Source organism: Cryptomeria japonica, chromosome 10, assembly GCF_030272615.1.
Source record: "Cryptomeria japonica chromosome 10, Sugi_1.0, whole genome shotgun sequence".
Classification (NCBI taxonomy): Eukaryota; Viridiplantae; Streptophyta; class Pinopsida; order Cupressales; family Cupressaceae; genus Cryptomeria; species Cryptomeria japonica.
Window position 1 is genome coordinate 89,173,501 of NC_081414.1, and position 23,915 is coordinate 89,197,415.

Below are 23,915 nucleotides of genomic sequence, written 5' to 3' on the forward strand. Positions count from 1 at the left end.
TAATATCACGTCTTCTTGTTCAGCTTGCACCTAATTAAGATTTGGTTGTAGGACAGGTGGGTTATGATGAGTCAAAACCATAATTGGTCACAAAACACAATGTCTTATCTCCTGGGTTGTCTTCAAACTTGAGGCTGATTAAATTCAACAACTGGGTTTATTCCTAAGAACACCAGAGGAAATCTTTCCACTACTCTTTCGAACACCACCACTGGATTTCTATCTTGTCGTTGTTCTTCTTCAAGAATTAAACTCACTCTCTCGTATTCAACCCAATTTCTTCTATTTCTCTAGGCTAAAGTATCCAGCTGTGACACTATATTTTCTTTCTCTGCTTGAACCCAATTAAGATTTGGTTGCAATACAGGAAACACATTTTCATGCGGAAGAACCATCTTTCTTCATGGCAAAAAGAAAGAAAATATCAAGGCGGTCGTCTTCTTGTTTTGATCCCCAGTAGAGTTGCCAAAAATCTATTGGTAAATAGATTTGTCACTTCAAAATATTTACTATGTGCCCAATGGAGGAGTGCCAAAAAGTTCCCAATGTTTAGAGAGATCGTTCTGTGGAGCATGATCTTCCTTTGAGTTTGAGAGGGGCAGCTCCCTCGTATGATAGGGGTATTTGTATTTTTTAGAAGAGTTAACCTTGCAAATGAAAACAGAGAATAAATACAAATGGATTTAGAGGGAATCTTCACATCAAACATACGATTGCCACTTGGATTCCATTGACTTTTAAACTTGTCACTATCAACTCTAGACTACGTGTGAAGAGAGAGTGATACAAAACATTTAATTTGCATAACGTTTATATATTTCCTAGATACCAAAGAAACTTGTAACGTTATATGACCATTGTCTTCATGAAACTGGGAAAGTAATTTGCAAGCGTGCTATTTCAATATCATACGATAATCGCACAACATCAAGCAAATGAACACTTAACAATCATAGGAGCACTCCCAATTTTCCTTGTATTAAAAAATGATGAAATAATACAATCCAAAAATTTTACCTGTCCCAAAATCATAAAATTCAAAAAATCCTTCTATCATCTCCCTTTCTAATATTTATAGTCTCACAAAATAACTACCTCATAACTAACTTGATTATGAGTTAACAACTAACTCATTTATGTGCAAATTACAATGAGTTAATAACTAGCAAATTTATGCACAGAAAAAGTCAACCTATTAAGCTTGACTCTATGCAAGATAAAATCACAACCTACACAATGAACTAGAGATAAACTCAAGACTAACCAGGCAACACATAAAAAAAGAGAATATATAGAGATATATTTTCTAAAATCGTGAAAAAGTGTGCTAGCTGATTATTTGCTTCTATTGAGTTGGTGCTTTGGCCTTGAATGACTTGTATGCTTTGAGTGTGTCCACCATGAACTTGTACTTGGGAATAATCACATTCTCCATTTTTAGTTTGGCAATTGCTTGGTTATCTTGAATATTGACCAAATCCTGAAAATATGAAGACATGTCACAAGCCTCTAAGGCAACTGAAACAACACTGAGTCTCTTCATCTTATTTGCATCTGACACATGTACATCTGTTAACTCAGTATTAATTCTATCATGAAACTTGATTAAGAGTAGTTGCTTGTCCATTTGTTGAAATTGCTCTTTTACCAATACATCACCAATGATATTTATTGTATCTTCTTTTATCTTCATCTTTGTTTGTTCACAAGCTATCAAGAGTTTTTGATATTCATCCAAGCATTGCTTGATATTCTCCATTTTCCAACTTATACTTTTGTACCATGTATGGGACTGAATTTCTTCTTTATGAGAGAAGACCTTCTCAACAATGAGTGCATTCATGTCTGTTTTTGCTATCTTTTGGAATTCCTGTAAAGTATCTTGCCAAGACATCTCTTGCTCTTTAGCATTCTTCAATTCTACTGCAATTTCTTGTTCCTATGCATCCAACTTAATGTGAATATCTTTGGCCTTCTCAATAAAATTTTGTGCTTTGGACTTCATTTGATTAATCTAGTCTTCTAGCATTCTACCCCATTTCCTGCATTTGTGTATATCTTCCATCACCTTCTTCTCAATAATTCCTCCAGTGTGTGTCAATGTAGAAGTTGAGGCCGACTCCAATTGTGTATCTGAAGAATCTACAATAGATTTGATGTAGGATGAAAGAACTTGAATTTTCTGCTTAAGTTGATCCTTTGTTTCCTTATCTTTATTTGCTTTATCGATAAGGATAGCTGTTGAAATCTGAAAATTATGAACAACTCCCTCATGTGTTGTAGGACCTAGATCCAACTGTGTCATACTAAAATCGGCCTCATTAGCTTCATTTATATCTTTTTTTACAATGGGCTGAGCTACTTCAACACATAAGTTTCCTGGGGATGGATTAAACTCCAATCTAGATGCAACTTTGGTTTTCTTGGATTTAGCTATCTTGTGAAGTACATTTGTGACTGCATCAAAACTAGGAGCTATCAGCTGAACATTTCTCTTCTTATTCTGCAAACTTTGTTGTAACCATAATGATGAAGATGATGGTAATGATTCTTGATTGTTCACATATGTAGAGGTTAAAGATGCTAAATTATTTGGGAAGGGCGGAGATTGAATTTCAGCTTGAGCATCGTTTATTTCAACTTCCTCATGAATAGCAAAATCATCCTGTTGGGGTGAAGAAATAATGATAGTTGGTGAGACATGAGGAAATTGCTAACTTTCAATATTGGGAGGATGTTGGGGTGAAGCAATTTCTAATTCATCTTCAAGCTCTTGGACAAGATTCACTATTTTTCCCTTTGTCTTTAATCTCTTCTTCTTAATGATAGAGCTGACTTCACATGCCTTGGTAGGATCCTTCCCTTTTTCTGGATCTTCTCCACCGTCGCCTCCTTTGGAAATATTTTGGTGTGAACCCATCGCTGGATTAGATCTTTGTGAATTAGTTGGAATGGGAGAACTTCCCTATGCCCCATTTCTATCCTTTGAGGACTTAGCTTTATTTGAAGGTCTAGTTGTCATAGACTCAACCTTCTTGCCTTTAACCCATTCGAGAATCCTTCGAACCACATAAGATGATCTTTCTTGAATACCCCTTATTTCTGAAATTGACTAATTGATGGGTGGAAGTGGAAGAAGTTGAATCCTTTCAAAGTAAAAACCGTCGATCAAATCAGATTCATCATCCTCAATGCTATTCACATTTATTTCAATTCTATAGTCAATTATCTATTTGATAGAAAATCTCATCCAGTCTCTTTTCCACACTTCAAAATAATCTTCGCAGTCTTGCCAAAAGTCTTCCATATCAGGAAAGTGTTCAAATCCAGTACCGAGTTCTAACTCTCCTGTAGCATATCCTTTACTATCAAAAGGAAATCTCATTTCATAAGGATACAGGTGAATCTTTGCTATAGACCTCTCGGTACTTTGAGCATCTGAATGGCTCTTGCAGCTATAATAACCAAGTCCAATGGGAAAAGAAATGATACCGTTTCTTTTATTCTGGCAAATTTTGTTGACTTGTGCAATCTGTTAGGGTAGGTTTTTTTATTTTCCTTATGTTAGGGGGTATTTATTTTTCCTACACATATATTATTAAGCTTGCTTAGGTTATTAGGTGTGGTTAATATGAGGACACGTGGCGGAATACATTAGCTACATGTGTAACTCTCCACCTCACATGGGTAGTTGAGTTACACACCCTCTTTTGGCTTGTTGTGCCACCTCTCATAACCACTATTTTGTCATTTCCTAAGTGGGTTATGGGGTAGTTGGGTTTCTCACCCTCTTTTGGCCTTATGTGCCACCTCTTATAACTCCTTTTTTGTTTTCATGTAAGGAGGTTATGCCACATATTTTGACATTTACCAAGTAGGTAAAAACCTCCCACCTTTTATGGGGTAGTAGGTAAAACCTCCCATTTTTTATGGAGGTGGGAGTTAATGCACCTCTTGGTTGTATATGCTATTATTTTTCTATATAATAAGCAATATACTCTCACCTTCAAGTGAAGTGATAGCTCGGTGAGAGTCTTCTCTAAATTCTCTTCTTTATCTCTATTTTTCTTTCATATCAGATTTATCTTCATTCAGCTATTTTGATCTTCGATCATCCGTTGCTTGGAGTTGCATGTGATCTATGACCGACATCAGATCCTGGCTCAATTCTTGCTTCTCACAGAATTTAACATGGTATCAGAGCCGTGTTGTCTGGTATAGCTCATTGCTTTTCTGATTTATTTGAGAGATTTGAGATTGTTAGATAGCTAATATTTTTCTTAAAAACCAAGTATGCTCTTCTCCTGCATTTTCGTGTGATCTGGAGAATCAGAACAGTTTAAAGGAAAATAAGCTTCTAGTTAAATCTAGTTTTATATATGTGTTCTTTGAGATCTGGGTGATTGCAGCATTTTTGGTAATATTGGAGGCTTCTTTAGCATTTCCAGAGTGTCCAGAAGGCTTGTGAAAATCATAAGTGACTTTTATTTCACCAAATTCAGAGTTTGGAGAACACAGTAAAAAAAATCAGAGTGAAATATTTTACTAGAGCTGTTTTCATTTCGGCCCTAGTGTTCTAACCTCCGTTCATTGTCAGAAAAAAATATTTCTGGGTTTTGTTCCCAGCATCGAAAAACTTTTGGGTTTTGGAAGGGTTTTTTAGAAAATTAATAATTTTTGCAGAAATTGAGTTTCAACAAGGCTTAAGAGTTTTTTCTATCAGGGAAATTCAGCAACCTTTCTTAAAAGTTGCATAACTTTTGCCTCGGGTGTCAGTTTTTTGCAAATGAGTACTTGACGGAAAGCTGGAAATGAGCACTCTTCATAATTGCAGGTCTTATTGAAATATTCTACCCTTCTTTTTTAGATATTGCAGGTTGAATCAGTTGCATGTTTTTTTCCGTTCTATAGATCATATCTTTCTTCTCACAACTCTATTTTACAAAAACGAATAGTTGTTGGAAAGGTATTAAGATACATTGAGAAGCAATAAGGCTAATTTTTTCAGATTTTGTGTTAAATTTATATGTATTTAAACTTTCTATTATGGCCATTAAAGCCTTAGAAAACATTGTAATCTGATAAAAGCCTTGTAAATGCACTAATTATAAAGTGCCAACCTTGTAATATTTGGGGGGGGTGATTTCAAAGACTAGTGAAAAGGGGGGGTGTCTCTTGTGTCTTCTTTCTTGCACTCTTCTTGACTCTTTGCAATCTTCTTTTCTGCTATCATGGATGCATCTACAGTTCCACTTTTAACACCATATAATTACTTTGAATGGAAATCTAAGATGATAATATATCTGAAAAGACATGGATATCATCGTGTTACTATGGGACTTGAAACTGAACCTCAAGATGCTGCAGAAAAGATTAAATGGTTTAATAAATGTGATGAAGCTTTTGGTACATTGTGCATGTCAGTCTCTCCTGACCTTCTTTTTCACATTGAATCTGCTACTACACCAAATGCAGTATGGACTACTTTGGGAAACCTCTTTGGTAAGCAGGATGAACTAAGAGGTCATCAATTGGAGAATGAACTCATAGGGTTGAATCCAACCAATTTTGATACTATACAAGACTTCTTCACTAAACTTAAGTCTATAAGATTGCAGTTGGAACAGTGTGGAACTAAGAAAGATGATAAGCAACTAATCTTGAGTATTCTTTCTAAGCTTGGTCCTAACTATTCAGTGTTTGTTTCTACATTCTATGCTACCAAATGTGCCCTAGGTACCACATTCAAAATGCCTTCTTTAGATGGTTTTGCTGCAGAACTCACTAGGGAGCAGGACAAATTGGTTCAAATGGATACAATAAAGCCCTCTAAGTCACATGCCTTAGTTGTAAATCAAGGCACAAAAGAACATAAAGGGTCTAGTAAGCAAGATAAGAAACAAAAGAACCAAGGAGAGAAGAAGAAAGATCAAAAATCTGCTACTTCAAAAGCAAACAATGATACCTCTTTATCAAAAGGTGAACAACCTAAGAAGGAGAAGGTCAAGTGTTCTTATTGTAAGAGGCTTGGTCATGATGAACATAAGTGTTTAAAGAAACAAATTGATCACCTTTCAAATCTTCTTGAAAAGAATAATATCAAGGTTCCTGATTCAGTCAAACAAAGTTCATCGGAAGGATCTTCTAAGGACATAGATAAGAGTAAGGGGAAAGGAAAGGGTAAGGCCCTAGTTTCTATTGCTTCACAACCAAATTCTTGGATAATTGACTCAGGTGCTTCACACCACATGGCTTCTTCAAAAGATGATTTCACATCTTTAGAGCCATGTTCTATGCCTTCCATCCTAATGGGTGATGACACTCCTGTTGAAGTGCATGGGAGAGGGTCTCTTGATGTGGGTGAAGGAACATTTCAAGATGTCCTTTGTGTTCCATCTTTATCAACTAATCTCCTATCTGTTTATCAGATCACTCACACTGGTTCTGGCAAGCGAGTTGAGTTCACACCAGATGTAGTGGTAATCAGCGAAATGCATAATGGGTCTACTATTGCTGTGGGAAAAGCAGATCATCATTCTAGATTATATCAGTTTTCTCACTTTGTTCTTGATTCTCCTTCGACAGTTTTACTCACTCATGCAGATGAGGTGAGTTGTTTGTGGCATCAACGGTTTGGCCACTTGAACTACCGTTACTTGCAACAACTCAGTCAATAAGAAATGGTTTCAGGGTTGCCTTCTATTCGATTTTCTGATGGAGTTTGCCAGGGGTGCATTCTTGGTAAGCATCCAGAGGAGAAGTATGATAAAGGTAAAGCTTGGAGAGCTACACAACTATTGGAGTTGGTACATAGTGACTTGGAAGGACCATTTCCACAACCATCTTTCAGCAAGGCTAGATATGTCTTGACATTTATTGATGACTTTTCCAGATATACATGGGTTTACTTTCTCAAACAAAAGTCTGAAGTCTTTGAAAATTTTCTAGATTTCAAAGCTTTTGCAGAGAAACAATCTGGGAAGTTCATCAAGATTCTGCGTACAGATAATGGGGGTGAATATGTTAATAATCAGTTTGAACAGTTTTGTGCTTCAGAAGGTATCAACATGCAGCACACAGTTCCATACAGTCCTCAACAAAATGGTGTAGCAGAACGAAAAAATAGGTCCTTGAAGGAGATGGCTAATTGTATGATTCACTCCAAGTCTTTGGCACCTCAGTATTGGGCAGAGGCCATCAACTGTGCGTGTTACATCCAGAATCGAGTTCCTCATAAAGCTGTGAAGGGGGTAACTCCCTTTCAAGCTTGGACTGGTCGAAAACCCACAGTTAAACACTTTAGAGTGTTTGGTTCTCTTGCATGGGCCTACATTCCAGCTGAAAAACGCAAGGCTATGGATCCGCAGAGTAAGCCTTGCATATTTGTTGGATATCCAGATGATGTCAAAGGGTATAGGCTTCTCCATCCCACTACTCATGAGTTGTTCATTGAGAGGAGTGTTCATTTTGAGGAGAGTTCTTCTAGTTCTTCTCATACCACCTCTCCATCCACTATCACATTGGAGAAATTGCATTATGATGACAGTTCTTCAGAGGATCTTAATCCTCCTAATCTTGATGAGGAGTCTTCTTCCTCTACTTCAGATGGTGATAGTGATGATGAGGATTCACATTCCTCTCATAGTCATCATTCAGAGGTTGATGATTCTCCCCCAGACTCTCCAGCCTCAGTGCCTCTTTGGGCTCGACAAACATTTGAGTCAGCAGGAGATTGGCTTGGTGATCCATTAGATACTAGAAGAACAAGGTCACAATTTCAGCAAGCTCCACATCTCTTCATTGCTTCAGCTTCTGATCCACAGTCCTTTCGAGAAGCTTTAGGTGTTCCTGAGTGGGATGCTGCAATGCAAGAAGAGTTCAATTCCTTGGAAAGGAATCACACATGGGATTTAGTTCCTCTTCCTAAGGGAAGGAAACTTGTTCGATGCAAGTGGATCTATCGAACAAAATTTGCAGCGGATGGGTCGGTTGATAAGTATAAGGCTCGCTTGGTAGCAAAAGGTTTTTCCCAAGTTCCAGGGGTTGATTACTCTGAGACTTTTGCTCCAGTTGCTAAGATGAATTCCATCCGACTTGTTCTTGCTATTGCTGCAGCCCATCGTTGGGAAGTTCATCAGATGGATGTGAAGAGTGCATTTCTTCATGGTGACCTTCAGGAGGAAATCTACATGGAGCAACCACAGGGGTTTGTTCAGGTTCCTTCACTTGTGTGTCGACTTCGAAAGTCTCTCTATGGCCTCAAACAGGCTCCTCGAGCTTGGTATGCCAAGATGGACTCATTTCTTCTGATAGTTGGTTTCACTCGGTGCCATTCTGATCCGAACGTATACATTCTGCAACAGGATGAAACTCTCACATTTCTGGTTCTCTATGTTGATGACTTGTTACTCACAGGGAGTCACTCATCCACCATCAAAGCAGTGAAAATTGCTCTACATGATAGATTTTTGATGTCAGACTTGGGTCTTCTACATTACTTCTTGGGAATTGAGATCACTCAATCATCTTCAGGAATCTTCCTTGGACAACCCAAGTATGCACTTGATATGCTCTCCAGATTTCACATGGCTGATTGTAAGCCTGCACCTACTCCATTTTTGTCAGGAGTCAAACTTGAGGCTAAGTGCTCTTCACCCTTGGTTGATGGCACTTTATATCGACAGCTTGTTGGAAGCCTCATTTATTTGACTCATACGAGACCCAACATTTCTTATGCTATGGGCATGGTCTCTAGATTCATGCAGGAGCCACATGAGTTGCATTGGAAAGCAGCTAAGCGGATCCTCCACTACATTCAGGGTACTCACAATTATGGAATTCAGTATGTAGCAGGTGTGGATGATAATTGTAAATCTGGGTGGCATTATCATAAATACCTCAACATTCAATCTTGGCCATTTCTTCATTCCAGCAATGGCATAGAAGAGGTATGATGTCATGTAGAAGCTATGGTTGTCCTTTAGTTTGAGTAACTGATAACAAAGATTATCGCTAATAATCTTGGCCCAATTAATGAATTATATGCCCTCATATATGATATTAATGAATGAGAACATCCATCCTTCCAAGTCATTTGAGTCTTCATTTCCTATAACCCGATTCAAGAAAATAACCATATTAGCGATATCTTCCATCAGTAGAGACCTATGAATTATTTTAGGAAGTTGTGTTTTTCCATTCCTTGGTTTTGCTAACCACTTTCTAGCTATGTTATTCAAATGTTGGGTCTCATTATTGATAAAATAACTTTTGGCATATTCCCTGTTTACCTCCGTGAACTGATCTCTAAAAGGTAACCTGAAAGTTATAGCAATGGAAACTAGATGAAGCTTGACGACCACATTACCTTTTGTCATCCTAATTTCTTTTGTATCTGGATTAAATGCTTTCATTCATTCTAGGACTAATTTCAGACATTGCACTGATGTGGGGTATCCTGCTACGTGAGCTAATCCATTGTCTAATAATATCTAAGCTGTCAAAGTTTTATCTTCCCTTTCGATTGTTTTCCAGAAGTTTGTAAGACTTACATTTCCCAGCTTGGTATCTCCAATATCTGAAAGTGAACATTTGAGAATGGGAGCATAATCGGGGCTATGGAACTTGTATTTCATTATGTCAAATAAAAATAATACCCACTTAGCACTATTTTAATGAAAATTGATAATTTTGTCAAAACATTTCATGTACTCTTTCTGTATATTGAAAGCCTTCCAATATCTAGACATCTTCAATTGTGACACAAATCCTACTCTGATTATCCACATCAGCATGTGATTCTTGTAAGATACAAGTCCGCATTCCTTAAAGGCATTTGATCAAGCTTCATGAGAATCCCCTATACCTCCATATCCTGTGACATTTCCTATACTTTCACCATGATTCGCAATATACGGCTACTGGAGCGGTTACATCTACAACCTCTAACAGAAATTCTCTATCTCTACGGTTTGACTGAATATCCATATCACCATTCAAACTTTCCTGATCCGCGACATGTAAACTCTTCTATCCATGTTTGGTAAGAAGTATTCTATTGAATAGCTCGCGTGTTATCTATGCTTCATGGCTCACATACCACAGTGCCCAAAATGCCATGTAGAAAAGTTTATGTGCCACCACGATGCTCTTACGATCTTCACTCATATTCACCAAAGCTACAGATGTAATTTCATTCTCTTTTATTAGATATTATGTCATGGATTTATTGGTTCCATCTTATCGTTGGCAGGGAGGATGCTGGAAAAGGTTGTGAAAATTGACCTTACTCATTCACATGCCACGAGACCATATTTCTTTGATGGATTTTGACAAACAGTTTACATGTGTTGCCTGTGCATTCACCATGTCATGAGACCACATTGCTGGAATTAACGCTCATACATTTTTTACTCATTCACATGCCAGCACGATGCCATGATCAGACCATGTTTCTATGAGAGAGTCTATCAAACAGTTTATATGTGCTATCTATACTCCGATGCTGTCTTCAAACCTGCCATGTGATTTGGTCAAACAGTTCACATGCGTTGTCTGGGCTACCAAGGTTTGTAGCTTGGGTGAAATACTCCTTTAACATCTTGTCAATGCTTCCATTATCAGGTGAAACATGATGTTCTGCCAAAACAATTTATGTGCATTACTTATGCCTCCACATTTTGCTTCACCACTACTAGAGCGCCCGCGACTGCAACATCTTCAATCTTCATGTTTTGAACTTGCACATATCCTTCAATCATTGCATTCAATCAGACCATATTTCTTTAAGGCATTTTATCAAACACTTTCCCTATTGTGTCTGAGATTTCTACAATTTTCATTTCACTTGGCATTTGGTTGAAAACTCACATGTTGTCTATACTCCGCGATTATGTTTCATGTGGTATTCTGTCAAATAGTCCACCCACATTGTCCATGTTTCATATTTGCAATGTTAAAGTGCATTGTCTGTGCAATTATATTCTGCCTGCATGAAGGTCAATATATTGTTGGTAATTGTGAAAACATTTTCAATAACTTCATTGTGTGCATGAACTGCAATTCGGACAACCATAAGATGGCATCTGTGTGAGGCACTTTGTTAAATGGTTTGTAGCTTGTCTATGCCTTCCATATTTTGCATACATATTTATATTTCATTGGCATGTGAATGCTCCCTTAATTTGCAATTATGTCTTCCAGTGTAACTGCAACTTTAACATTTGGTGAACTCCCTCTCTTCTTCAATGCATTGATGAATGCTCATAACCTGTTGTTTGAAGCCCTTTTTTTATTTTTCTCTTTTTTTAAAAATTATTCTTTCTTTGATAAAATCTATAAAAGGTTAAGAATGCTAAAAAACTGAGCATTTCTAACCTTCTTGACAAAGTGGGCCCCACAAGGTTAAGAAATGAAGTTAGAAATGCTCAATTTTTGAGCATTCCTAATCTTTTTGTGATAGGTTAGAAATATGGGTTAGAAATGCTCAAAACCTTCTTGACAAAAGGTTAAGAAATGAGGTTAAGAATGCTCACTTTTTGAGCATTTCTAACCTTGTGCTTCAACAAGCTATCCTTTACACCTTGGAAACCATTTCTCATTGAGAATGAATCAAGAAAGAATGCCACCGATGACTGAAGATGATTTTCTTATCGCAAATGACCAAACATATTGAAATAGTTTAAAATATTAAATTCATTTAAGAAATAATTTAAATATTTTAAATATATTGCTTTGGCTGGAGAAAAATGGCATAACTTTCAAACGGTAGGGAGTTAGGTCCTGAAATTTGAAACATGCGTCAATGAAAGGGAAAAAGGACCACATAATTATTTACACCTCATGAAGAAGCCTTAAATGAGATATTTTAATCATTTGGGAGCAACAGACACCGAAAATTGAAAGTTTAAAATATGACAGAATATGAATTGGGTTCAGGTGAAAGTTGGACGTGATACAAAATGATGTTTAGATCCTGACTATCAAGTGACTTCCCTCAATTTGTGATAATTTTCAAAATTCTTCCACTTTTCGAATTTTGACTAGTAATGACCTTGGACAACGCGCTCATTACCTACGCGTAAACACTCATTGGACCTTTGTCCAACCTTGGGAATTATTTGAAATTCAAATAATAGGTATGCCAAATATGAGGGCAACATGGCCAAAATTTTATAGTAGACCTAGGTCTGTTAATATTAAAGAATGTAAACATTACTATTACATTGTTAGGGTGGTTAACCACTTAGTGGTTGATAAGTGGTTGGTATTTGTTTCCTCATTCTCCTTTGTAATAAGGCATTTCGTCTGCTTCGAAAAATATCAAAATTTTCACCGTTCCAATTCATATGGTATCAGAGTAAGAAAATATCTACGAAACCTCGCAAATTTAGAGTTGGCCTATGCAATAATGTTTTAGCCAGTGATGATGAGGAGGCCTGCTCTCAAAATGGCGGGAGGGTTCTTGAAGCCATTGAGGTACATGTGGGTGAATGTCAAAGTCCTCAGCGGCTTGGTTGCAGCAAAGTTCTAGAATTACGTTGTTTTGTTTGTTGTTTATTCTATTGCGTTTTGGGAAAAAATACTTGTTGTGGTAGTACTGTTGCATGAATATTGAGAAAATATGATCTAGGTATTGTGAGACATTACCTTCATTCTATGGAGTTTTGCATGGCAGACAGAATGAGTCGTGATCTAGCTTCAACTACAGCTACATGGCGATCATCACCCATGCCAAAACCATTAGCAATGGCTTCGTCCATAGCAGAGACATATATATTTTGTTCCCCATCGGGCATTTCTCCTTTCATGATCAGTGATCTATTTGCCCATGTGGAGGAAAATATGCAGAGGTGCATCCATTTTGCGATGTAGAGAGGAAGCTAGGGGGCACTGGGTGTTTTCTGTTAGATAGGGCTATGCCATCGCATTTTTGGTGTTTCTATTTGCTCTGTTTCCTCCCTAGATGCATCGACATAAGTTTGATTTCACTTTCCATGCGTCGGAAGAAGCACGATTTACAAAGGAACAAGTATCCCCTGTTACAAGTCGAAGCCCTTTTGAAAAGCATTAGGGATCAAATGAGCAGAAATAGTTTCATTCACTATAAGTAAATCTACTCAAGATTCTTGATGTTTTAAAGTTATAAACATTTAAAATGGAAATATAGTATGAATGCTCGCCTCCACTTTGGGATAAACATGGGCTAATGTACTTTTGAACAATTTACATGTGATTTACATGTGAGAGTATATTGAGAAGGAGATGTAATATCCCTTTCCTAGATTACCTTGTAATTTGTCCTAAAATCTTGCAACAAAGTTAGATAATAATGTAGATATTTTTCATAGAATACTTTCATTACTAGGGTTAAAGAATATACATACTTATAACACAAAACAAATTATCTAAATGATTATATGGGGGTTCAACTATAATGAGGATAGAGTTGGGTGACATGACAAGGTGCCCCAAATATCCCCTACTCTAATCCCAAGAGTGGAAACTTTGTCCCCCTTGGCCTCATGTGGTCCTTAACCATGCTCATGAGGTGTTGTACCTAGTGGAGCTTATATGTTGTTCCTCTCTACCATGTCATCCTTCTCTCCTCTTATGATTGAGGATTGAGGATCCCTTCTAGTTCACCTCAACATTTGACCAATAAAGGGTTCATAGGGGAGACTACAATAAGCCTCCCTTAACTTGACCCTAGGCCCAAGAGCATAATCTTTGTCTCCTTTGGCCTCGTGTGGTCCTTAACCATTCTCATGAGGTGGTGTACCTAGTGAGGCTTGTACATTGTTCCCACTCCTTCCACTCCCTTTCCTACCCTAGCATGATCGATTATTGTAGGTATATACTGGTTCATATATTATCAAGTGCATAAATATATGTTTATAATTTACAGAACCAATTGGAGAATGAGACGGAAAAAAAAAAACATTTGGAAGAGAAAGTAGAGGAAGAAAGAAAGAAATTTGCACACAAATGAAAGAAGAGCTACAAAATGCAAATAATAAAATTAAAATTTTGAAAGACAATATGAAAAATACAGTGAAGTATAAAAGAGAAAACACTTGGGGGCAAATAATGCAAAGGAATGACAAGTTGTCTAAATGGTTTGAATTTAATAAAAGTTTGAGAGTAATTTTTTGGAAGCTCAAACACCATATTGAGAAGAACAAAATTGTTTATTCAAAAGAGAATATTGCAAAATAGATTTTGCAAGAAGTCTTTGGTATCAGTGATAGTTATTTGGCATCCAAAGGAATTAAGAGCCACATTGATGCCTCAGTAAAGGGATCATCTACCATTCAAAAATGTTAGAAACTAAGGGAAGCACAAGAAATTATGGATAAAGGTGGGAAATAGATAATGAATCTGCAAGAAAAGACATCCAAATTGTTAAATCTTGGTTTGTCGAAGAGTGTTGACAAATCAAATAAATTTATTGGAAAAGAAGCTTTCAAAAAAAGGATGGAGGACAAAATGAAGTCTGAATTAGACTTGCTTCCTAAGGACACAACTCCTCATAGCTTTTTGAATTTCATCAAACCATTGACAACTTTGTATGCGACATTGGGTGAAATAGTGGAGTCAAGTCACTCTTCTAAATATGGATTGGTAACGAAGTTGCAGTTGACTTATTATACTTTAAAAGAAATTGGACTTTCATCAAACGGAGAGTGGAGCACCCTACAAAAATTGGCACAAAGACCTCATGAATAATAGTATGTATTGCATAGTTTTATGCTTTTACTCTTAATTTCAAGGTTTTCTGGTTTTTCTGTTTGTAATTTGGCATCGCTTGAAATAACTCTATTTTATGAACAGGAAAAATGCAACACTCACTATTACTAATGCAGCCAACCTATGACGCACACATTCAGCCTTGTAAATTTGTATTCTCAAATTCTCTCAAATTTTAACTTTTTTGTCTTTCTCTATTTCTGATTTCTAGGTTTTGTGCACTTCTTTTCTCTATATTTAATTTGTCATGGCTTGAATTAAGTTTTAAGTTTGAACTCTATTTTTTAAACATGAGACATGTAGCAGTTGCTAAAATGCTAATCTGGCCTATGATGGTCATAGATACCTTCAACCTTGTAAAATTGTATGGAGTTTGTGATACTGATTGGACAATGGATTCAATGCCTTGGTAATTGATTTTGATGTTGAGTCTTCACATGTTGCAAATAGACCTGAAGTTGTTGTTGCTCCCTTGTTTCTATAAAAGGGAATTCTGGGTCATTTGCAAAGGGTTCTGAAATTTCATATTGACTTTTGCATAGAGAATCACACAGAGTTGTGTATTGAATGAATTGTATCATATGGCTATATTTTGAAAGAATTAAAATGAAAATCTCAACATGTCTAAATAAACATCACTCTATCAATAAACACAATACACTCTTTTATTATGTTGTTTTCTATCTGTAATTAGAAAGTTGAAAAATGCAATTGAAAATCAATATTAAATTTTAATTGCAAAAAGTTGACAGACATAAAATATCATCAAGTTATCAACCACAATAATATGTTTTTGTAATATGAATGATGAGATACAGTAATATTAAGATTAATAAATACCTAGGAACTACTAGTGCTAAATCTCTTAAAGTTGGCATTCCTCCTCAACAAATTCAAAGCTTCCTTGATTCTTGTCTATGTTTTCTTCACTCCGAGTCTACATACCTCTGCTAAACTACATCTCAATGCTACCAGTAGGTCCACTACATTATTCAATTGTCTCACTGCCACTTTGGTTTGAAGTGTTGCCCAAACCTCTTCTTTCACATTTGGACCTACAGATTTCCAGTGCCCTATAGTAAGGAAAAGTGTGGACATCATACCTAGATGTATAGAGCCTCAAGCAATTTTCCAAATTCTTGTCTAGTTTGTTTCTTAGCTTTGATTTTAGGAACCCCAAAGCACAAAAAACTCTCTCATCCTCCACCAAACCCAATATCATGGTAAGGCATAAATCAACAAGCTTGAAATATTCTAATATTGAATCACACATCACTTCACTCGAACCTAGATTTTTCCAAAGTCTTGTTATTGATCTCTCTTTCTGGGGGTTCTCCATTATGTCATATTATTCCCTCATAGTGTATGCAAAACGGTCTGATTTATTTAAGAAGAGTTTTGTTTAAAATATCATTCATAGTTACTCCATTGTATTCTTTGGATTTGCAAACTACTTTATCAAAGTCAGTAGCTTAGTTTGAAAATCAGCTGAACTGTTGAGGTTCCAATATTGAGGAAACACAATAGACATGGCTTCAAGTAGTTTCTCAAGAGGGAATTTGCTTCTAATATGTGAGGAAATATCATAGGCAATTTTCTTCACATAAGTAGTTACAGACTCAACAATCTTGCTAAACTCTTCCCTTGTAAATCTTGCTAGTCACTTCTTGGGGCACTTTTCTGGTTCGTTGGGCTCGACTATGACAAAGCAGTGCATTGGTATCTCAACTTCGCGTACACTGGCACATAACTCCCCGTTTGCACTAATCTGTAAAAAGTTATCAGGATTGTTCAAATCTGTGAGTGTCTGCCACTTAGCAAATTTTCCATCAGATAATGTTGGTTGAGATCCATAGAGATTATCAAGGGTGAGGCATGTCATCTTATGCAGCTTAGCATATTTTGCAATATACATAGCTCTTTGTTGGGCTTTTTTCATAATATTCCTCATTTCCTCTAGCATGGGGAGAAGAGTTGCTAAAGTTAAGAGTGTCTCTTTATTACTTAACCTCCAAAGCAGGTCAGAAAATTTTGGTTGCTTTGATTCATGACAATTTGTGTGAAATAGTTCAATCAAGGATGGATATTCTGAAAAAAATCGATGCACTGGTCCATCCAAAGAGATCCATCTTGTATCATTATCCTTAAGAAGCTTGTTCCCATCTTGGTTATTCCATTAGCAAAGTGTTGAAATTCCATAAATCGTTTGGGACTTTGATAGAAGTGTGAGTAGAGATCTCTGATTAAATGTTCATTTTTTTTAACTAGAGCATGCTTGCTCACAATTCCAAAAGTTAGATTCATTTTGTGGGCCATGCAGTGAATGCCAGTAATGTAGGGTGCACAAGAAGTTTCCATCTTTGCGCAAAGACCATTCCTATGACCTTGCATTACTGAAGCTCCATCCGCTCCAATACACACCAACTTTTTGGCAATCGTCATGTCATCCATACCTTCATATTCAATTAAACAACTCTTTACTAGTTGAAATAAATTTTCCGTTGTTGCACTATCATTCATTTTAGCAACAGCTAGTGGATGAGGTTGGCAGGCATGATTTTGTACAGTATAAACATGCATGCATACCCATGAAGTATTATCTACTGCCGTAACTTCGTCTAAAGACAACACAATAAAGTTTGACTCTCTTAGTTTTTCCTTTACGTCTTGTTTTTCAACCTTATCAAGACAACTTGCCCATTCTCATCTATTGTTTACTGACCAATGACTATTAGGATAGTGTTAGGAACTTTCAAAAAGTGTAATAAACCACTCATCGATGGGTAGTCTATCATAGCATGCCCTCTGCTCAAAATATAAAAAACAACACTTAACTGAATAGTTTTTCCTAGTTGTTCTATTTGCATTGCTTTTCCAAGAATAGCTTCAATAGAACCTTTAACTTCAGCAGGCTTTGTTTGTATTTTCTCCTAAAAATAAAATTCTTCATCATTCCTCACATGCTTACATTCCTCCTTTATTTTCCATCTTATCACTAATTTTTGAACTCCATCTATCATTTGTTATTTGTAAACTTTACCCATATGCTTTTCTATGGTGTCAATTTTTAGTTGCAACCTCTTTTCCTTTTTATGTTTCCAAGTGCAATTCTTACACCTACATTCTATTGGAGGCCCACCTTCAATTGGATTCTCCGCGGGTTCAATGAATGGATACTTTAACACCCAAGAAATTTGAAAATTCCTCACTGACATATTTTACTCCCGATCCTTTTTTGATTTGGCATTTCTTTTCCCCTTCCATGCATTATCAGTTGTGGCATTATCACCCAAGTCAATTATATCATTTCAGCTAACCTGGGTATCTACTAGAAAATCTTCTTCAAGTTCATCGTGATCTGAGATATCAAGTTCGCCGCCTTGTTCAATATGTAGTGTAGGTTATGAATCTTATACTTGTACTTGTGATGATGTACCTTCCTGATTTTCACCACAATCTTTGCCAACGCCAAAGTATGAAGACAATGTTATGCATTTTGTTGGCCTCTCTTGGCCTTTCCCACATTCAGGATTCCTACCCTTCTTCCTATTTGACATCTCCGAGGAAATAAAGGATGCAAAAAAATATCAACTTGTTGAAGAACTAATAATAGACTATATGATTCATTGGCCCTACGGCCTACAATCTAGATGTTTGAGGTCTCCCAGGTGACCATCGATGGCTCCCCACTAAAAAAAATAAACTCAACAGTGCAAACAAATAGAGATGAATTCAGAATAATATTATAACACTTCAAAAATATGATCACTTACCTTTAGGTCACTAGTTGTTGCCAATGCAGTCAGTAGCAATGGTTGTTCCTGGTCAGAAACTTCGCTAGTGATCCGAATTGAGACCTCAGAACTGACCAAATTGTGTAGAGATAAATCTGATCTTTGACTTTATTTATACCAATCCTTATTTGGCAAATTCAACAGGAATTTTATATGGTATACAAATATTTGGCGAATCATGCTTAACTATAACACGTCTTATGCAATTTTCGAGGCGATTATGGGTCGTCCAATTAATTGGCAATTATAATAGAGTTGGTGAAAAGTGGGGTGAATTGAGACACACTTCCACAAAATGCTAGACTAATTGGGTCCTCGTGGCCAATAAATATTTATATGGCTATTGGCGAATTATTGTCGTCTATTAAGACAACCTCAAAAAGTGTAGGCAAAAATATTGAATTTACTATGTGGAAAACGTATATTCTATTGGTGAAATCTTGATAGAGAGACAATTAATTACATAAAACAATGGGCGATTGGGCCGTGCATTTGACGAATTTTTATAAAGTCTGGGCGACATGGCCACGCTCGATCGGTACAATATATTCGCCATTTTCCAAGTCGGCGACGAGAAATATTCGCCACTAAAGTAAACCCTGAAAAAAACCATAGATATCAAGTATCCAACCTTGAGCTAATGAATTCAAGCTTTGAATTGGGTGCCAAGTGAGCATTTGCAACTTGCTTTTAGTGGAAACTTGTAGCCATGTGAAGCTAATTTTCAAAATTGAAAGGTTGCACCTCCAAATCAATGATGGCTTAGCTAAGCTTTGAGATGGTGGTCTCATATGAGTGACCAAAATAAATAAAGAAGCTACCACACATAGATGTGTAGGAAGAGAGATGTACGGTTGATAGCATCCCTAGTAAGCTATTCAACTTATCTCAAACTATTAAATATAAGCTAACACGATCTTGTAAGTGAGCTGTAATGAGCATAGAAAAAAATTGTATCTATTAATTAATTCTAAGAAGAATTTAAAATAATAAGTGAAATTTGAAATATTAAAAGAAAAATATTTCTAAATTATTCTGAAATTCTAAAATAAGATATGTATAAAAAAGTGAAGTAAAACTGTATTTTGTATATTATTAGAAAATTCTTTTAACCAATAAAAATAAAATAATTATTCAATTTTAAATATAAATAAAATATAGAATAGAACGTTGATTACTTCAAAGGACAATGTTGATTACTTCAAACAACAATTGATCTTAGCCAAAAGGCCGAGTAAAGATTACTTCAAACTAGACAATTAAATAGAACACTATTTTTAAAAAACTTAAAAAAACACATCATCCAAACTCGTAAAACTGCGCAAATTTATATAAAACACTCATTTTTGATAGCCACGCGAACAAAGCCTACTCACGTTCTCCAGGTTAAAGTTGATGTGTATGCTTTCGGAAATTTCGTGGCTATTTTGTATTACTCGACTAAAAGATACTAGTCAACACCTTTCATTTTTAATTTCGATCGCTTGGCAAAAAATCTCTACACATGTTTAGAAATTCAGTATCCATTCTTCATCGCATCTGACTTTGAGACTTAATAAACGCGCATTCATGCTCTCCGAATTCGTCAAAACTCGACTGTGGTTTGGCATTGCGTTGCCTTCTTCCGCTACCTAAAACCAAACTACCATTCTTGCTGTGAAATGATGATGAATTTGAGGATTAAACCTGGAATTGCGAGCCACAATACCAGCAATTTGTGGGAGGTGCCTTGTCTGAGCATGAGAATCAAACAGAGACAAAGACAAACAGCACCACAAGTGTTCACCTCTCATGGGGACAAGGAAAAGAGCGGGGGCCCTGACGATCATCCCCACCTGGAGCACAAAGATATAAGCATGACAAAGAGAAGGACCGCAAGGAATCTGAGCGATGTCTGGAGGGAGGTGCAGGGTTCGAACAACTGGGAGGGTATGCTGGAGCCAATGGACCATCTCCTCCGCAGTGAGCTCATAAAATACGGAGAGTTTGCCCAGGCCTGCTACGACGCCTTTGACTTCGACCACGACTCCAAATACTGCGGCAGCTGCAAGTACAATCGCAGCACCATACTCCAAGATGTCGGCCTTTCTCACACCGGCTACGAAATCACAAAATATCTCTACGCAACCACCAACATCAATCTCCCCACTTTCTTCAAAAAGTCCCCGGCGGGGGAGAAATTGTGGAGCAACCATGCCAACTGGATGGGTTTCGTGGCTGTGGCGGAGGACGAGCAAGAAATAAAGAAACTTGGGCGACGAGACATACTCATCGCGTGGAGAGGCACTGCCACTTATCTGGAGTGGCTGGCCGACCTCATGGATTTTCTCATACCCGTGGGTTTCCATTCAGACCATCCAGATTCCCGCGTCAAAGTGGAATCGGGGTTTCTCAACCTATACACCGCCAGCCAGAAAGACTGCCGCTTCGCCAAATCCAGCGCCCATGAGCAAATTCACGCGGAGATTAGAAGTATAATCGAAAAGTACAAGGGAGAAAAGCTGAGCATAACAATCACGGGCCACAGCCTAGGGAGCGCGCTCGCAATGTTAAGCGCGTATGACATTGCAGAGATGGGAATCAATCAGGACGAGGAGAATGGAAATGAGAAGATTCCCATCACTGTCTTCTCCTTTGCAGGCCCGCGAGTGGGAAATCCGGCCTTCAAGGAGCACCTGGAGCGGCTGGGGATCAAAATCCTGCGAGTGGTGAACGCCCACGACGTAGTTCCAAAGGTTCCCGGAATTCTGTTCAATGAGCATTCTCAATCGGTGCCGTGGAGTTACTCCCACGTAGGAGTGGAATTGGAGCTGGATCACACCAAATCCCCCTTCCTCCGACCCACAAGAGATCCGTCCTGCTTCCACAACTTGGAGGCGCATCTGCATCTGTTGGATGGATACCACGGCCGCGAAGAGCCGTTTCAGCTCGCAAGTGGACGGGATCCAGCTCTTGTCAACAAGGCAGCTAATTTTTTACAAGACCAGTTGAATATTCTGCCCTGCTGGAGGCAAGACCCCAACAAGGGCATGGTCAGAAACTCTCAAGGTCGATGGGTTCAGCCCCAAAGATCTCAATCTTGCTTTCTCTAATTACATATTTGTGACTTCACATAAATATTGTATGTTAATTGAACAGTTTGCATAGACTATATTTTTATACAAATTTTGGTCCACACAAATACAACAAATTCTCACCATTTTCGTTGTAGATGAGAGTAAAATTTTATATAGAGTTGTTTTCAAGATGCACATCTGCAAGGGAAAAGAGTTCAATAATTGAGATAACATTTATAGACTATTTGTGATTTCAAGGTTGTTTGTGTTATTATTGATAATTCAATGAAATGTTTTCATTAGATCTAAAATTAAAAAATTATGTGATGTCTTATGGATACACTAACAAAATATGAGTTAATGTCAATCTAACATTTTAGAAACTTAACTTCAAAAAAAAAGATTTCTAAATAAATTATAATAAAATTTTAAATAATTTATATGAATTTAAAATTCTAACTATGAAGTAGTTTTCAGATTTTATTTCTGCTAAAAAGCATATCAATGCAGTCTGATAATTTAAGCTTCTTTAGTAAATGTCATAAGAGGAGACATCCATATGATTAATTTAGATGGTAAAACACATTGAAGGCATAGGACACCAAGCAAATGAGAAGCTCGGTAGGGAATGAAAGATATAATATTAATGTAGAGATATAATATGCATTAATGTCACTATTCTGCAACAATGTAAAAGAGGTTAAATTGGAATTCATTCTACGTTGTTTATTGGTAAACTGTTGGCATCTCCCCAATCAAAATCTCACTTTTTATTTCAATTCTCACTCGGTGTTGACTAGAAATCTGGCTACAAAACTTTCTACGCGGATTTATTAAGTCACAGAAACTTGGTCCTTATTCAGACTTTATACTCTGCTCTTTTCTGGTTATATTGCCGTATTGATTGTACAAATATAATATATTTCCTCTCAAATCTGTCCTTTCCTTAATATTATTAAATATTAAAGAGAATTTACAACACACGATATTATATTTGTTGTCATCTTGAGACCAACACTACAATTGAAGGCAATAGGCCTATGAAGATATTGCCGTATTGATTGTACAAATATAATATATTTAATATTTAATAATCTCAATTGTAGTGTTGTCATCTTGAGACCAACACACGATACATTTTACATATTTTTAAAACAAGTTGAGCTTTAATTTGAATCATCATATGATTCAAAAGAAACACATGTAGTAGGATGGATAGGATCGGAAGAAAATGGAGCAAGAGACTGGCCCAAGTCTAAAGTCGGCATCGTAGAACTAGGAGGAGAAGAAACATGAGTGGGTGGTTCTAAATCCTCTAAAACAGTTCATCATCCTCAAAAGTAGCATCATGAAAAATAGTAAGATGGTGATGAACAACATTCTTCCACCAAGTTGAGGAAGACTATCTTTGAGCACTACAGGAGCACTCGGAAGCCACATGCCCAGTAGCAAAGTGATGCCTGTAGTGAAAGGGTATCCCCTCATAGTCCAGGTCGGCTAACACCAGGATCTGTCATTAACTTGTAGAATGACTAAAATGTGAGTAAATGAAGTGTGACCAAAGACTTTAGTCACAATGTCCACCTTCAAGAATCTACGTAAAGTATTACCAATACCCTCATAGTTTTCATTGCACTGGAAATGAAAGGGAAGATAAGGAAACCTTACCTAGACACAAATAAAATATCATTTGAATGTTTCAAAGGGTTGAAAGAGGAAACCTAGGGGCACACAAAGAGGGGATATGAATCCCACCGCCAAGGCCCACCATCAAGAACAACCTATTAATCATCCTCAAATAGAAGCACACCATGAAAAAACCTCTACTAGAAGGGTACAACTCTATTTAACCCTCAACTAGAGGAGCCCAAACCTCCTGAATCCAATGGAGCAAATCAGGAAGAGAAAGCCAAAAATTAAAAAACTTATAGATTAAGCCATGTTTGGAAAAATAGTCCTCACAATCTAGCACTTCTCTCCCTAGAGGAATCATGGAAGAAACAATAGCATGGGGTATTGATGACTTAATCGAACCCTTCATTTTCCCAAAAGAGGCAACATTGGCATGAGAAGCAATAGGCAATATTTTCCTAAGTAGATTTGGATAGGGAGCACGTTGATCATAGCTAGAGGACCTAAGGGGATAAACAACATCCAAATTTACACCAGAGGTAGAGGGACCCAAAGCCAGAGAACTTGACTTAGGAGCCCCCGTAGATAGGGCCCCAACCACAACCACCACATGACCAACATCAGACCAAAAGAAATCCCCACCAAGAGACGAAAGATCCACCACCAAATCAATCCGAGACAAATC

At 37.1% G+C, this 23,915-nt stretch overlaps 1 protein-coding gene across 1 annotated transcript; it reads left to right on the top strand.

The window, feature by feature from the left end:
- The first annotated feature begins 20,203 nt into the window (after positions 1-20,203).
- On the top strand, positions 20,204-21,634 carry LOC131031512 (phospholipase A1-Igamma3, chloroplastic-like). Its single transcript, XM_057962631.2, has one exon. It carries the CDS (start codon positions 20,204-20,206, stop codon positions 21,632-21,634), a length of 1,431 nt encoding a protein of 476 aa, XP_057818614.2.
- Positions 21,635-23,915: the final 2,281 nt, after the last annotated feature.